This window comes from Zosterops lateralis, assembly GCF_965231275.1.
Source record: "Zosterops lateralis genome assembly, chromosome: 8".
NCBI lineage: Eukaryota > Metazoa > Chordata > Aves > Passeriformes > Zosteropidae > Zosterops > Zosterops lateralis.
Window position 1 is genome coordinate 2451748 of NC_139768.1, and position 17379 is coordinate 2469126.

Consider the following 17379-nt stretch of genomic DNA (forward strand, 5'->3'; position numbering starts at 1 on the left):
GCTCCCCATACATTTCAGATTTTGAGGACAAGCACACTGCTGTGTGTTTTACCACAGTAAAACTATGAAAAAATTAAGGGTATCAAATTGCTTAGAAAGATAAAACTCTCTGAACAGGCTACTTACAACTGACATGATCCACAGATTTCTTCCTTCTAAGAACTACAGATGTCACTCCAGCTGTAATAGCGCCAGGAAATAGATTGTGCCTTGTAATCTTTGGGCACAGAGGAGCTGCAACAAGGTTCTTCACAATCCACTCTTTCTTCCCTGTTTGAAGAGTCAAAAAATACTGCAGTGTGTGACAGACATAAAAGCAGCACTGGCTGCAACAAGTGGCCAACAGGTTAAACCAACAGAAGCACTTCAAGTGGAGCCAGTATCTTCCCACTGGGAAACACCCCCAGAAAGGTGCCAGCCAGTGAAACTGAGAACCATCTTCACAGATTTTTTACAGAGAAGGATGTACTCTCTTACAAAGGAAATTGTAACCACAACCGAAATATATTTATGGTATTCTTCACCAAGCTGTTAGTGCAGGGGTACTAAAATATTTCTGTTGGCATGAGGAAAAGTGAGAGTAGCCAACTTGTGAGGCTAGAATTTTATTGTTCATAGGTCAATACATAAACATATTTACCAGAAACTAAAAATATGAGGTGCTGACATTATGTCAAAATTTTCATGGCCCAAGAATTCCCCTTTTATTTCAACATATAGCAATAAAGTCTGAAAAACATAAATTTCTTACTGTCAAATCAATTTCACTGTTAGGGAACATTTCTTTTAGAACAAGTTTAACATATCAATTTGGAGAAAAGTTAAACAAACTAAAGCACACGACAGTATGGCAAATTTATGATCCAGCCATCCTCAATTCCCAGTTTCTGTGCCAATTGTACAAGTTTCCAAGAGATGACCACTGGGAGCTCTTCTGGATAGACCTTCATCCACAGTACAGGAATTTAGCCACCAAAAGACAGACACAGCTATATTGCCATTCAACACTTTTATAAATCTAGTAACAAAATAATCTAGCTATTATAGCCAGTCAACATTAAAGCAAGGAATTCTTGTGTACTTCCAGAAGGAGACTGAAGTCCATATGAGACAAATGCTGCATAGTTCCCACATCTTGTCTCCTTTACACTTTTTGGTCAGCTAACCTCTCAAGTCCTGCTTAAACAACTGCTTAAACTTTTCTGAAATTTCTGCCCAGGTCAAAGCCATGATTGCATTTAGGGCCATATACAACTGATTCAGTTCTTCTGAAGATGTCACTAAAACAAAATTTATGAAACTTAACTGAATATTGATGCATCTAAGCAGCATTTCATGAAGTAGCTTGTACCCCTATCTGCCTATGGGATACCAGTTCAAAAATTACTTCCTTTACTATGTAGTAACAGTAAAAATAAAAAGGAAAGTAAGAGTTGAACTGCCATCTAACCCCTTAAAAAGCAGGTAGGACTATTTTATTCATATATTAAAAATAATTTACTTTCCCAAAATAATGTACAATTAGAAGCAGTTCAGACTATTTTAAACACAGAGCTGGAAAGTGTTTGAAGAAAAAACTAAGACTGAATCACATTGCACTGAACCAATATGCTGAAATGCTTTAAAATTGTCACTTGGAGCATTACTGCTTTAACCATGAATGTTTATTTAATATGTGCACTAGGTAGGCTGTCAGACAGTTGCAAAGGTGAGTCTCTGTTTACTTTTTCCTGCCACCTCCACCACCTGCAAGCATGGTGGCCACCCGAATGAAGATGTTGAGTGTGTCGGTGTAGATACCCAGGCATCTAGGACACAAGAAATCACAATTACTGCTGTTGAACACACAGAGAATTATTTGGCATTTCAACCCATTATTTTTCATTTCCAGAACCTGCATGAACTATCTTTACACAACTCAGCTATGACTGTCCTCAGTGCTTTGTATGTCAAAGAACAACTGTATTTTGTTCTACCACCTCTGCCAGGAAGAGCTATTTACAGAAATCCTGACAGACAGTATACTGCTCTCATACAGGAGTTTCTGATTTTATACTGAACTTCAATCTGGTTATCTCCAAGAATATTCAGGAAGATCAGCCATTTCTATACTTTAATTAGAATAAAACAGAACCAAGGAGGTAAGAATTCACCTAGGATCAGACACACATTTACAAGAAAGTTACTTGTTAGTCAGACTTGATCTTTACCGAAGACTCAATCCTTCCTTCCCTATCACACCATTAGCAGCTTTTTTATTTAGTGACAGAGACTAATAAATATTAAATGACTATGGGAATATTAACCTTTTTTGTCTCAACTGATACTGACAGTTATTTTCAGAAAGCAACTATAAATTCTGCCACCAACACTTTAGAAAACAAAAATACACTTTAGAAGGTATTGCTGGAGGAATGTGACACCACACGCTCAGTTTTATTTCTCACAATCCTCACAAATGATTTCAGTTTTAACTTCAGTAACTATTTTCTCACTGTTATTTTCAAACCCTGCGATTCTTCACATTTCACAGCAACACACTTTTGAACAACAAACAAAAGGCTGTTTTTAAAGCACACCTCAACCCAACCTGAGGCAAACCCTCACCCAGCCCCTGCCACCAGCTGTGCACAGAGAACACTTACGCATTGATGGGGTCATATTTGGCCACGCCATAGAGGGGCAGAGTTTCAGCCCGTTTGACCACCAGCTGTGTGTCATAGAGCAGGAACATGCTAAAGAGCACCAGCCCACCGTACACCGCCACCGAGTACAGCCCCGCGCCCAAGGCTGAGGTGGGAGGCAAGAACATGGATCCTGCAGAGGAAATACAACAGAGTTAAAGGTAAATAACTGTGTGTAGCTGCTACTCTGACTTAGGCCCAACTCCAGTCACTGGAGCACACGTTTTTCAGGAAGTTCTCAGTTTGTGGTGCGTGTTTGATACCAAGAGTTTTAGCTTTTACACAACCTGATCCATTCATTTGGAACACCCCAGGGAACTGTGCATTTTTCTTCAGGTGAAAGTACCTGTAACTACTACAATGACTAAAACACATGAAGAAAAACAAGTGGATCAAAAACTAAAATCACATTAACTGCCTTCCCTACTCACTGGCAATATCTAAAATAAAAGGTGCCCCTCTTGGCTGTCAGACTAACATCTGCCAGAATCATAACCCCACACTTTGTTTTCAAGAACAAATATGAACAGAGTATCTTCTGCTGTGCTGGAGTTGCAAAGGCTATATTTAAGGTAAATCTTCACTGGGCAGACCAGCCTGCAACTAACTGTGAGCTGCACCTTAGTAGCTTAAGTTTATAGCCTACTTTGTATGACAGCATCGAAACAGTATCTTACCGATTGAAGAAGCAATAACAAAGCCTAAGCCTACGCCAAGTGGTGCTCCCATGTTGAGGAATTTTTCACTGGGAGCACACATGGCCACAGTTGAGAGCCCCCCGACGATGCCAGCAGTGTACCAGGCAGCTCTGATCAGCAGAGGACCACCAAGGAAGGCCAGAGGAGCCACCACTGCACCCATGACACCTGGGCAAAGCAAAACAGAACACAGGTAAGACTTGGAACACCACACGCCAAACCCACTTGGTTTTTTCAATGGCACGGCTCAAACTAATCCATGCACGACAAAACACCAGTGCACTTGATTGTGCTCTTATCTAGAAGGGAGCACTATGAACTAGCAGCCTTAAATTCCATGATGTATTTCTATTTATCACTAGAATTCTTCAGGGAGCTCATCTTGGGGGAAAAAAAGACCACCAAAAGTCAATATACTGATTGGTTCATAACAGAGCTGGTAAAAAGAGATATCTACCATGGACATAATAGCATCAGGAGCAAGCAACACTGAAGAGCAGGACAGATTTCTGACACAACAATTAGTTAGGCAAGTAAGTAATTTTTTTTGCTAGAGATCTGTAGGAAACATGCACCTAGCCCATTAACATCTCATTAGGTAGTTTCACTACAATAAACATAATTTCTTCTTGGCAGACATGTTAGCTCTAGAAACACAAATATGATTCCAGGGCCCAACATCCACATGTTTTTCCTGTACAACAAACTACTCCTGGCAAAACAGATTTGAAAAATGAGAGCCATTATTATTTGAAGCAGGCATCATTAGTGAGAAACTGATCTGTATTCATAGCTTAAATACTGGATGGACACATCTGGTATTCAAAAATAAACTAATACTAAAATCTCTTTTTTTCTAGTCAGGTTTTCAAATACCTCCTTATTCTGCACATCTGAAGAATGGTTGGTGTAGGCAAGAGCATTTACAGAAGTGGTAGTGTTAGAAAGCAGCCACGAAACCAAAGCAGCCATGAAACCACCTAGTTCTATTCAATATGGAGTTACATACCTCAAGTTTAACTCAGACATGACTTTTAGAAGATTGTGAGCAACACTAGAGTGTTAAGGACACTTAAGACATCTTCCCCTGACATTCAGGAGTTCTCACTGATCTCTGAAATATCTCTACTCCCCTACATCAATATATAAAAATTTTCTTTAAAGTCAGAGTTTTGTTAAAGTCAGCATCTGGCTACACTGAAGCACAGGTATCTGTACAACAAACACTAAAACCACGTACCTGAATGCAGCATCCATGCTGCATGTTTAGCCACTGGACTGTTTTCATAGGGTATGCTCCTGACCAACATTCCAGCACCAATCATGGCTGCAAAAGTTGCACCAATTGCCTGAAGAAACAGCATTACAGAGCTCATGTTAGCATACAGACATGTGGTCTCTGTTCTAATCTCCTAGTCTAAAAGTCAACACTGACTCTGAAAACAGCAACCTAATTCACGACTGGAGTATTCATGGATTTTACTCCTGTAAGGTTACAGTCAAATCTTTGCAGGTTATAGCTTGCAGTAATTTTCATTTATTTTCACTCAGTTTTCTAGAAATCCAAATTTAATGGTCAAGTTGGAAACTCTCTTGGCTGTGTAAAGTAAGAAAATGAAAACCCATGGTTCTGCCCCTCACTTTCATTAAGGTACCTGAGATGTGTTAGCCTTCTTGCTTTTCTTGTACATTTCTCCACCCAAACCCAACAATTAGTTTACAGGCTTTTGCTACCAATGATTTTTTAACTTCAGTGTCTCCTCTTACTCATAGTTCCAAGCAGAATTATTCAACATCTACCAAACTGGTCAGAAATGTAGAACTTCTATCACCAATGATACTTTATCAAATTTATCTCCCAAGTGATGTAGGTGTTGGCATTTAACTGCTACTGTTTCACTCCACCCAATACACTGAATATGTATTAAGTGTTGTTTCAGCCTTGGCAAACAGGAGACAGCTTTCAAAGTGCTACATGGGAAGGCACAGGGAGGAGTTACAATCCACAGGGACCTCAGTTTCTATTTACAGACAGCCACAGAAACTGTGCCATTACCTTTAGGTTGCTGTTTCTAAGAGGTTCTTACTTGTGTATACAGCTGGTAAGGACAGCATAGCCATTTTTTGCTCATGTGGTTTCTCTTTGACAAACCATCACAGCAGTATAGAGAAAACATGTTAGAATGTGACTAGAATCACCAAATCTTACATCACAAAATACCATCAGGATACCTGAACAGTCTTTATGGATAAGGACACTAATGTAGGCTAAGTTTTGCCTTACTTTCCACCAAGTACTTTACATTTTTCATTTCTTTTTAACATCAACCACGATTTGGGCGCATTTTCTCAGCAAACACTTTTATCTTTATAACAAAACTTACCAGCCAGGAGCCCCTTGTCATGAGGCTCATGAGTGCAGGAGATCTGCTCACTGCTACAGCAGACAGAGCTGTCATGCCAATGCTGCCTGCAAAGTACATGTAGGTAGACTGGATCCTGTCCTTCACATACTGGGGCCAAATACTGAAAAATAAACAGTCATACAGAACTTCAGAATAGAGAACAGCTAAAACCACAACCAAGCTGTTAAGTGCATTCACAGCCATAGATATAAGGGAGGTTTCATAATAGTGATGTGGTCGAGCAATTTTTGATGTGAGTTTATTTTACAATGGGGACTGAATTTGTCAATCTTGTTGATTTAATCTAATGTTAACTCAGTAGAAACACTGAAAATTACAAATAATCCTCCTAACTATAATTCAATTCTAAGCAGGAAGCATGCATGAAAAGCAGAGTAATGACTGCTTTTAACAACAGAAAAAAAAAAAAAGAGAGAATGATGTGTCCATGTGTAACAAACTGGTTTCAGGTGAAAGGTCAGCAAAACCTGTATTGGCACTAAGCAGCTCACAAACTGCTGAGTCACAGTGCACACTGTTATCTGACACCACAGGAAGGACACAAACGTCATTTTGAGAGCTCTAACAATAGCAACAGACCCAGCCATAAGTGAGTTTCTGCCGGATCATTTGCTCACGCTACACTCAAGAAAAGATTCCCTGCTAACACTGAATTTAAACATAGTGCACACATTTTTTCCCACTTCACTCTTTTGACCTGTTGTTATTCAAGGCTTGCACAGGAAAAAAAATTGGACATAGCTTTATCTATGACAAGCTTCTCCTAGACACAAACAACACAGATTCAGTATAAATGCAGACTGCCACTTCCAAATACAAATGAAAAATAAAGCAAAATGTTCCCAACACACATTTCTCCCAAGTCCATGCTTATTACTACCCATCTTTTAAGCCTGACTATAGAGTTTTGCCATCAGCCAGGGCTCTTTTTGACCAAGAAGCAATTCAGCTAAGTTTTAAGAATGGATTTATTAGATCAAAGCTTATGCCAGATATGGTGTTTAATGAAGACTTTTTAAACAGCTGTATTAAAGTTTGATGAACAGTCTCATAAGAACAACAGGGAAACTGGTCTTAGGCAGTGTGGTCTTCTGAAAAGCACTGCTAAGTTATCTGGAGCACACCTCATAAGACAAGTTTCTGTACTCTTAATTTAAGATTTAGCAAAACAAACTCACTCAGGTTACTACCAATCTAAGGCTGAATAATTCTGATTTCTCTTTAAAAACCTGCAGAGACATAAGTGGAGGTTTAATCTCCAGAGCTTAGAAAAGCCTAAGTATACACTGATAGTGTATATATCAGTGCATATATAGCAGCAGGGTGATAACAGCTAAAGAACAGACAGACTAAGGAGAAATTTGCTTTGATAAAGGAGTAAACAGTGGTACTTACGCAGCCCTTTCGATGGCTCCAATCTCACTGGACATGCCCATCCCATAATAGCAGAGGGCTCCCAGGCCAACTGCAGCCCCTCCAGCAACAATGAACTTCCCCACGCGATCAGCTGGGTAAAGAAGTAAAACCCATACACTCATTAATGTTTTGTCTTGGAAAGTTAAAAACATCCTTGTGTCAATTTTGATGCACCCCTCCTTAAAGCTTCACTTAATTTCAACTCGGTTCTCTACCAGTTTCAGTAATGACAAACATATTCCTTCCAGAGGAAGTTTTAAGTTCAGGTTCAAAGATTTTCAGTATTTAAAGCAGAGCTCCCCTACCTTTAAGTGCAGCTTCTGCAGATGGTTCAAATGCTGCTTCTTTCACTTCCTGGCCAAATTTTCCACGCCTGGCACTCGTTCTTACTCTGCTGGCATAACTCTGTTAGATTCAGAAAAAAACATAAGAAATATTTAATGAAATAAAATAGAAGACAGTCTTATCAACTTACTTGCTACATTTAAAATTGTTGATTAATCTCTTATTAATCTGTGCTCACCTTCATACCTACAAAGCAACTGTGCTCAAGGAAAACAGGCAAACATTAAAGTTTAGGAACCTTTATGAAAAACATTCACATATTCCAGAAGTATAGAACCAATGCAGTGAATTCCAGAAGCTGGAATTTTCAGACTGCATTTCTTCTACTCTAGTCCTGCACTGAACAAAAGCCTCTTTGTTAAATATAAAACCATATTTGTTACTTCTTTGTTTTGTAAAAATGTGTTTTGCTTTCTATGCTAAAACACTCTTCATGCAAACACTTCAATGCAAAAAAAAATTCTTACACAATACTTGTATTTTACAGATATCAAAGCTGGAAAAGGAGCACAAATTTTTTGCTTTCAAGTCTAGCCTTGAATTATAGAAGAAACCTTGAATGAAGGCCTAGAAACTCAAGATTTTTAAGGTCAACAAGCTCCAAATGATTACAATATGCTGCTCAAAATCTTAGTAAGTTGCAAGATCAACACAGAATTTAAGTTCAAAAATAACTTTTGAAGTTTTCTGGCCATTTTTTACAGAAATTTTTAAATTAAAATTTTAAAGTCAAGGACTCACATCAAGCTATGAGTTTGTTTCAACACTAAAATACAAAACCTATGAGCATCACTCTCATCAGCCATTAAAACATCACAATTCAAGGGGTTTACCAGAGCCCTTCAGTTTGGTTTTGTTTGGCAGCTAATGAAATCCAGCCCAATGCTGGAAAACAAATACACAAAAAATCCACCATGTAGCCACAAACTCATAATGCTTCAGAGGAAAATACAAAGGAGGTGAAGAATTTTCCACTAGGACTTTCATCAAGATGACAAAAGAGCAGCAACAGCCCCTAACAGCTGTGAGCTGCAGCTCTGCAACATCCTCTCTCAATGAAGAATAAACAGGGCCTCAGGATAATGACAGATTAGTTTTTAAAACTGATGGTTAGATTTGTGATTGTCCTCCCATAGCTCAGAAATTGCTCTATCTTGGACTATAGCTCTAAACACATATTGGGACTAAAATAATTGGAAAGAAAGTGTTTATTTTAATGCTATATTTCAGACTCTAACTTGGGAACAGGGAGACAAGACAAGAATTCCTGTTCCTCCCACCTTACCTAGTAAGGCCTGTCCATCCCTAACAACCTCTTTGAGCTCTTTTGCCCATTATTCTCAAGACACAAATCAGCCACTGAAACAGAAGATTTCACTTCAACTGCTCCAAACCCCTTGTGCTTTGACTGAACAACATCCTCCTCTCAGTAAACCAGAGCAGGCACCTCAAACAAGCAGAAGACTTGTGCTCATCCACATCAGGCACTCCATGCAAAGTGATTCTTTAGGCAATACACTCAACCCTGAAAGAGAATTCCCTTACCTGGCTGGGCTGCCACAGCCTGTAGACTTTAATACTGGAGCTCCTCAAGGCTGGGGAGGCCTGAGTGAGGGTGGGGCGGATGGTGTGGCAGGGCAGTGCCCTCAGGCACACCAGCCTGGCAGCCAGCATGGTTCCTGAGGTAACTTAACTCGCTCTGCTCCTGAAAATGCACAAGAAAATGGAATTTTCTGTTTGGTTACACGGTTTTCAGACGAGGCATGCTTGCTGCTTATTCTCAGCTATAACAGAAGTCATGAAAAGAACCCAAACCAACTCATGAAAATATGTAGTGAAAACAGTATTATCATTCAAGTACTGTAATAAAAGGTAGAACCTTCTTAAATACAAAGTTTAATCTTGCTTTAGTCTACCAGTTCCATCAGAGACTTCTCTCGCATGATTTACTCAAAAACAGGAGCACACAATATTTTAAAATAAATTAAAATTAAATAAATAATTAAAATAAATAAATAAAATACTTTAAATAAAATCAAGACCCTTCATGTACTTAAGTTTGAGTTACTTTGGCAACTAACCTTCATTTTGAGACAAAACACTGCATGACTACTCTGTGCTCCAGATTTACTTAAAACTCCATGTAAACATAAACCCAAATGAGCAAAACATAAACCCAAATGAACAAACAGCACGATATGTATGGTGGAAAATAGTCAGAGAAAGATTTTAAGCCATCCTTTAAAAAATCAGCTTTATGGGCAGAGAATTCAGCCAAGGTCACAGCCCAGAATGGAGGTTCAGGTGCAATTCTGACCAGAAAACAGTGACACCACTCACAGCAGGACCAGCCTGTGTGTCCCACTGGCAGCAGGAAAACTGCCAGCTCACTGCCACAAATGGTGCACATCATACAAAAAAAAAAAAAAAAAAAAAAAAAACCCACACCAAAAAAAAACCCCACCAAAAAAAACCCCCACCCCAAGGCCTTGGAGTCACTTCAATGTACTTTAATTACAATTACACACAACCTCTGATGTATCACGGAACACCCAAACCACCAATGCCTTTCTCCAAACGCCCAGTCACATCTTACGTGTGCAGTGATCAATACAAGCCAAGAGTGTTCTAAAACCAGGCAGGTTTAAACAGGGGTGAGAAACAAGCACGCACAGCACCGGACACCTCGCGTTAGTCACAGGGGAGTGACACAGAATATAATAACCCTGATGGGAGAAAGTCACTTTGCTCTGAGCGCGGTCATGAAATGCCAAACGCGGCTCTCCCACGGGGATGACACGGCCTGCAGGAACAGACAGGGTCACCTCGGCGATTTTAGCTTTCATTTTTCAGAATCCGTTATTTAGAGCAAGGTAACTTCAAGAGCTTTACCACCAAGAGCACGGAGGGCAGGGAGCTAAAAGCGGAACAACATTCCCACACATGTAACCCGGGCGCTGTGGAATCACCGCCGCACCCCAGGGCGCAGAAACCCCTCCCAGCCCCCGGTTCAGCACAGGGCGGGCCGGGCCCTCTCCCGCTTTCGGCCCACGCCCGGTTTTAGCCCGTTCTCAGCTCGGTTTCATCCCGGCCCTGCCCCGCACCTGTCCCGGCCCCGCGCGGTCCCCGCCGCCTCCTACGCACTCGGCCCCCGCAGCAGCAGGCCCAGGCCCGGCCCCGGTAGCGGAAGTGACGCCACCGCCGCCCCAGCCACGCGACTGGCTCGCTCCCGGCTACGTAACCCCTCCCACCCCAATCCCGCGGCCGCCATTGGCCGGCGGGGGCAGCGATGGTTCTGGAAGCGCGCGGGAGGAGGGCGGGGCCGCCGCCAGGGGGCGCGCCAGGGGCCGGTCCTGAGGCGGGAACGCGCCTGAGACGGGGACGCGCCCGAGGCGGGAACGCGCCCACAGACGGGAAGTCCTGAGGTGGGAACAGGGCTGTGAAAAATGAGCTTTGCTTTCTGTGTAAATTTTGCTTTCTAAATTTTAAGAAGTAGGTTTAATAATAAGAAGGAATAATAATAAGAAAATAAGACAGTTAGGAGATAGAAAAAGAGCAAAGTACGGCCGAGCCGGGTGACTTCACATTCAGCCAAGTCCACACTCTGCTAAATCAGAGACATTCTTTAAGTACCTTTTCTATTGTTTCAATCTGTTGAATATTCATATTTTTCCACAAAGTAGTTTCCATATCCCAGGAACTGTTTTGCATGGCTCCTCCTTGGCTCTGCCTTTTTAGAGCATTTGTGTTTCTGGGCTGTGTCTTCATTATCACCTCCAGCTGGGCCTTGGGCCAGACTTTCTTCAGATGGGAGATGCTGAGAGTTGGTGTATCAATAGCAGAGTCTTCTTTACATGTTCACTGGATGTTATCCCAACCAAACAGACAGTTTAAGCAGAGTATAGCAACTACTACCACTATGCCTAATTTTCTTTACTAATAGCAGAAATAAAAAACTTATATCCTTACCACAACGTCATTAATCTTGTGAAAAGCCGACTTTATGACATACATTTATAACGGAGCGATGTTTCAGTAGGGCAGCACCAATGAGTGTTGCAGGTGTTCAATGCCTGCCCAGCCCATGGCCTCTGCTCTCCACCTGTGAATATTCCAGGCTTGTCCTTCCCAATGTCACAAAGCTCAGGACCTTTGCATCTCATTCCCATACAGCACGACACTCTGGAAGTGGGAGGTCAATCTCCCCATTTGTAACCTCTTTGGAAGGACACTTCTCTTCCTTGTGCAACTTTAAGGCTGGTGTTTACATGCCAAATGAGTACAAAACGCAGGGTTGTGGATGTAAATTACAAAAATGGATGCTGCCAGCTTTAATCCCAGCCTTGCAGGAGCACTCAACAGCCCTTCCCAGGGCTAAACATTTCATTTTGGGCTAAACTATTTCTCTACTAGCAGCTTCCTTCCAGCCTCACTCCAAATGCAGTGCTGAGATTTTTTCCAAGTTTAACTCTAATCCTAAACTGAGTTTTAGGAACGACAGAGTAGCACTTCCCTGGACTATCAAATCCTCAAACTGATACCAAATTTTGCTCTGGGAGCCCCCTTCCAGCTCCACTCCAGCCACAGCTCTCTAGTTTCATTCAGCCTTAACACTACACATGGCCATGGTTCTTCACTGCCAAGTAAAACAGACTGTGAAGAGTCCTGAGCAGGATCAAAGACAAAAATAATAAAAAAAGATGCGTTGAATATAGAATTAAGTCCAGAAATAGAATTAGACTCACAGATATGCTTTTGAGAATTGTGAGATTAGCCTTTCTTTATCTCAGAGCCTCCTTGTTTAAGCTGTAAGAAAGGAAATACAGTGACCTGCTAGTTCACAAAATGAAAGTCAAGATAGTAGAGATCAGATATGGAGGAGGTCTGAAAGTGCACCAGCATATAAGATCTTGAGGAAGAATTTGAATTTAGAAGAAGGAAGCAGAAGAATACATGACAAAAGGGTGGAAATTCCATCAGAGGAGGCCAGACCTACTGGGATTTGAGATCCGATTCTTATTGTGACACTTGTTTGCTTTTTCTTGGAGTAAGTGAAAATCCAGAGGTTTGGTGCCTGTGGTATTGAGGTCTCCTACAATGCAAGGAAAAAAAAAAAGTCAGTTTCAAGCCATGAAAATGTTGTTTATTTAGAGACTTGTAGTGCTTATTTCAGAGTTTGTAACACTCTATAATTGTTAGGCACTAAAGGATTCATTATAATAATTAATATTTAAATTTTTAATTAAGTTATTAATAGTAATAATTTATGCAAAGAATCAAACTTATCTCCTTTACCACAGCATATAATCATGTAAAGAACTCTCCTGAGACTTTCAAGTAAGATCCTTATCTCAACCTTTCCCCAAACTGTTTCTTAAACAGATAATTTTGTCAGAGGCAACCCAAATCTACACAGGGCCCACCCTGCAGCAAACTCAGATGTAGAAGCCTTCTCACAGAAATTCTCCTGCTAAGAGATGCTCCTTTCCTCCTCGAGGGTGAACACCTGTAAGTGCTCCAGCTGACCAAATGTGTTGGGAAAGATGGGACAGGAAGGGCTTGTGGATGTGATTGCCTGGTAAGAAATACTGGACATGTAAAAGCTGTGAGTGAAATAGAAATGAGGGGCAGCTCTGAGATGTGATCATGGCAGGCAGGAAGTCGGGGATGAGCTGGAGATAAGTTGAAGGACAGAAAAAAAAAGGAGCCAAGGGTGCAGCCCCTCTCCACCCTGCCAAGGCATCAGGGAAAAAGTAGATAAGAAAAGTAGTTTTTAGAGTTTAGAATATAGGATGATAGGGTGTAAAAATAGCTGATGGCAGGAAGCAAAGGAGCCAGACTCTCCTCAGTGATTTCTGGTGACAATCGGCAATGGACCTAAACTGAAATGTAAGACTTTCTTTTTTAATGTATAAATTTTTTGGTGATTTTTTTTCTTTTTTTACTGTCAGTGGGACAGGTTGCTCAGAACACTGTGGAATCATTCTATGGAGATTTTCAAAAGCTGACTGGACATAGTCCTGAGCAACCTGCTTATATGCAGGAGGGTTGGCCTAGATCATCTCCAGAGGTCCCTGCCAACATCAGCTATTCTATGATTCTATGAAGTATTGATGAATCTTGAAGGATCTGAAGCACTTATGGCTTTTTTAGGGCTTATATGCTCCAATAGGAGGTGTTTGGAAAACAGTAAGCAGTTGTAAAAAAAGAGTTATTTTCAAAGCAACAAAAGTAATAGAAATAAAAATGAAACCTAGTGAAGATACCATTTTTTTGAAAATAGGTGAACAATTCCTCAGCCATCAAAAGTATAAACAGGAAAACTTGTACTGAAAATTTTTACTTGTACGTAAAAATTCTTACAATTTTTTTTTTCCAATAGGCCACATTTTCATGACGTAACATGTTACATGTTTTGCATGTGTTGGAAATCTTACATTTCTCTAGGGAAGGTCAAATACAGTTTGATATTAGAAGGTTAACTTCTCTGCAAGATCAGAAAATGCCATTATGAGGGGACTTGAGTATCCTGAGGGGAGTGTGAAGTCAGGCTCCAAATCCTACCTTTCTTCCAGACAGGAACCAGGTGAGGAACAGCCTTTCTGCACCTGCTTCCCAACCCTGCTAATTCCCAGCAGTGATATTCCCACAAATGGCTTAAGGGATGGTGGCCTCCAACTGCCCTGCCCAAGGGGAAAGCTGATCTGCCTGACTCCAAAAGAAATTCATCCAAGCTCTGCTCCCCAAGTCCTGCAGGAAAAACACCATGTGTTTTCAAAAAACGAAGTCAGCCTGTTCTCAGAGATAAATAGTTTCTGAAGGGATTTTGTTGCCTTGCCCTGAAAGTGAGGATCAGGAGTAATGCCATCATCTTCCAGGAGACACCACAGGGTGTATTTTCAACCATGCACCCTGCCTTGGGACAGCAAAACCACAGTTACATATAACCCTCTGCAATCCTGGAAAGCCACAGGAGCCACAACAAGGCCATTATTATGCTAATAAATAGGGCCAATGTCAATTTTGAAGCTTAAGCTTTTAACTTGACAGCTCTGGCACCCTCCTGCAAGAAAAAAAAAACCTCAAACAAAACATCTCAGTTGTTCACATGGCTATGTTCATCAGCAGGAAATAAATAAATCTGTGCTTAGCACCATTTCTCCTAAGGGTAAACTTTGCCATTGAAATGTTCAAATTAGTGCTGAAGAAAAATACTTTGAGGGTTTTCTGGCTATGCTGACTCCAGCACTCCACATATCTCTCCCAGCAGATTCCAGGGGACTTTTGGACTTAATCTATTCCTGGTATTCGTGTGACAAATCAATATTCATTAAGCACCATGTTCTTGCTTTAGATTAGATACCATTAAACACTGCAGTGTGGAGGGAATTTGGGGAGACAGTACTGATGAGTTTCTTAAAGCCTGGTGAGGAAAAAAAAAAGTCATTAAGTAGAGTATTACTTTACCATGGAAGAATAAGTCCTTCCATGCAGGAATTTGTGCAGCTGGGATGTGCCAGAAGTGAAGCAGTGTCCATATTTTCTACAGGTGTGATAATTTTCAGGGTGTTGGATTATTTGGCCAGATCTCAAAACATCTCAATTAGACAGAAGCCTCATTTCAGTGGTACTGAACTGTGCTGGCTCTGAGGAGTCTTCCCTCCTTTCTGTCATGATTTTTTCACCTTGCCTGTTTTAAAAAGCATTGCACTGAAATTTGTACTGCAACTTGTATATTTTGAGGACTTTCCTACGTATTTACATTAAGCAAAAGTAATTCCAGTCTGGAATTGGAGAAAAGTTGTCTGCTATAAAGAATTTCACATGTTTTGTCTGTTGCTAAAAGAAAACAAATCCATCATGGCAGACACTTCTGGTGTCAAGTAATGTCTTCTGGGCTGTTTAAAGGATAGCTGGATGTTTTGTGTGTAAAAATGCTGTTTTGAGCACAGGAAAATTAGCCTTTAATTACCATAGACATTAAAAAATTAATTTATATATACATTTATATAAAAATCATTTAAGAATGGAAAACAAACAATATACCTGTGTGTAGTCTCTGCAGCAGACTAAAAAAAAAAAAATCAAACAATACATCTCAAAGAATTAAACTAGCAACTGTTTTAAATGTGTATTTTCATACTGCTAAGGGTGTTTTGCTGCTGTCAGTACTTTTCATGACAAACAGTGCTCTGAGCACATGTACAAGTTTGCTTTGCAAGCACTCTGCAAACTTCAAACTTAAAACAGAAAAACACTTTCAGGCAGAATTTGTGGAAACCTGTGTGTGCCTGGTAGTTTTGTGGGAGAAATAGTTTCTCTTGGGGGTGTCTTCAGTCAATACAATGTTTTCCTTCTTGGGCATTCTAAAGAAAAGAGCATCCTATCAGGCTAGGTTGGTAAAGAAGCTTATGTTCTTCAAATCCCTAAGGGGCATAAAAAGTCTAAACATCCAGATCTGCTGAAAAATCCCTGCATGCAGTGTTTTGATCATATTTTTAGAAATTACTTTGTTTTTCTGTTTTCCAGGAGGAGACGTCTCCCAGGTTGCGTTGGGCTTTAATCCTGATGAAGTTGTGCCCCTAATCTGCATCTGCTCCCTCAGGGAAGAGGCACTGTTGCTATTTTGGATACACAAAGGACGAGGCAGGTAACAGAAGGTCAGGCAGGAAAAGTTCTATTTTAATTTTTTGATTCTATTTTATATACAGTTAGATCAGAAGGCAAAAGATTGGCTACACAGGTTGCTACCTTTTTGACTTCATTGGTGAACATCACTATCAATCATATTTCTCCTTCCAGAGGAGAAATATGTAAACAAATAGATAAGTTTTAAATATATCCATAGTTTACATAAAAGTGCGTGAGAAATTCCACTTCAGAGATTCAAACACTCGAAAGCAAAAAGACTTAAAGTGACAAGGCACAGCTCCCTTTGCCTTGTTGCTTGGCCTGACATCCCCATTTCCTCTTACTCTTTCCCCAGCAAGTCCCCACCTGGCCTTTTCTCACCTCTTGGGACATTCCCTTGGCCTCCTCTTGGTCACAATTCCAACACTCTTCTGCCTTTTTCCAAACCTGCCCTGTTTTATCCTTTCTTTCTCTCTGTCCTTCATCAGTCCCTTCCCTCTTCTGCACTGTCCTCCCTTCCCCACACCAGCTGGGATTCATTCTGGCCCTGATGGTTTAAACAAATGTTTTTTTTCCCCTGTCAAATGCTAATGCTAAACTTTAGCAACGACTAAAATAAACTTCCAAAATCAGAAACTTGATATCAAGACCCATCTCTTCCATTAATTATATATTATATCTCAATATATTATATATATTATATATTATATATATTTTGTGTCTTATGAGGAAAATGGAGGCTAGAGCTTGCATTTCTATTCCCAGATTTAACCAAGGCTACAATACATGAAGGCAAATAAACTTGGATGTCAAATCACCAGTTCAGTAATTTGCTTAATCTTGTGAGTAACTGTGTGAGTAACACCCTCACGTATTAAACTAAGAGCCTCAGAACTTGTTTCTTTAGTTACTCAGAAGAAAAACTTTGGTTTCTCAAGTGCTCAGAGATAAATGAAGTTGAGTGCTTTGGTGAACAAGGACCTGACATTGTTTGGTTATAAATGAATACATGGGATAGAACATTTTTTTCACTTGAGATTCTGTTTGAATAAGTTGTACATAAAAGACATTTTTTTTTCTTGAACGCTGTCTTAGAGGCTACACTATGAATTATTTATTTACATCAGACAATAAAAAAGCTAAAACAGTTTAAAAATATTTTCCAATGAAAGGGTGAAA

General features: G+C 40.3%; 1 protein-coding gene across 1 annotated transcript; it reads right to left on the reverse strand.

Moving 5' to 3' along the window:
• Positions 1 to 589: 589 nt before the first annotated feature.
• GHITM (growth hormone inducible transmembrane protein) lies at positions 590 to 10766 on the reverse strand. Its single transcript, XM_083866058.1, has 9 exons — positions 10674 to 10766; positions 9115 to 9274; positions 7530 to 7629; positions 7204 to 7315; positions 5767 to 5908; positions 4623 to 4731; positions 3362 to 3550; positions 2646 to 2817; positions 590 to 1808 (listed from the first exon to the last, which is right to left on the reverse strand). The coding sequence occupies exons 2-9, from the start codon at positions 9241 to 9243 to the stop codon at positions 1721 to 1723; spliced, it is 1041 nt and encodes a 346-aa protein (XP_083722184.1). The 5' UTR covers positions 9244 to 9274; positions 10674 to 10766; the 3' UTR covers positions 590 to 1720.
• Positions 10767 to 17379: the final 6613 nt, after the last annotated feature.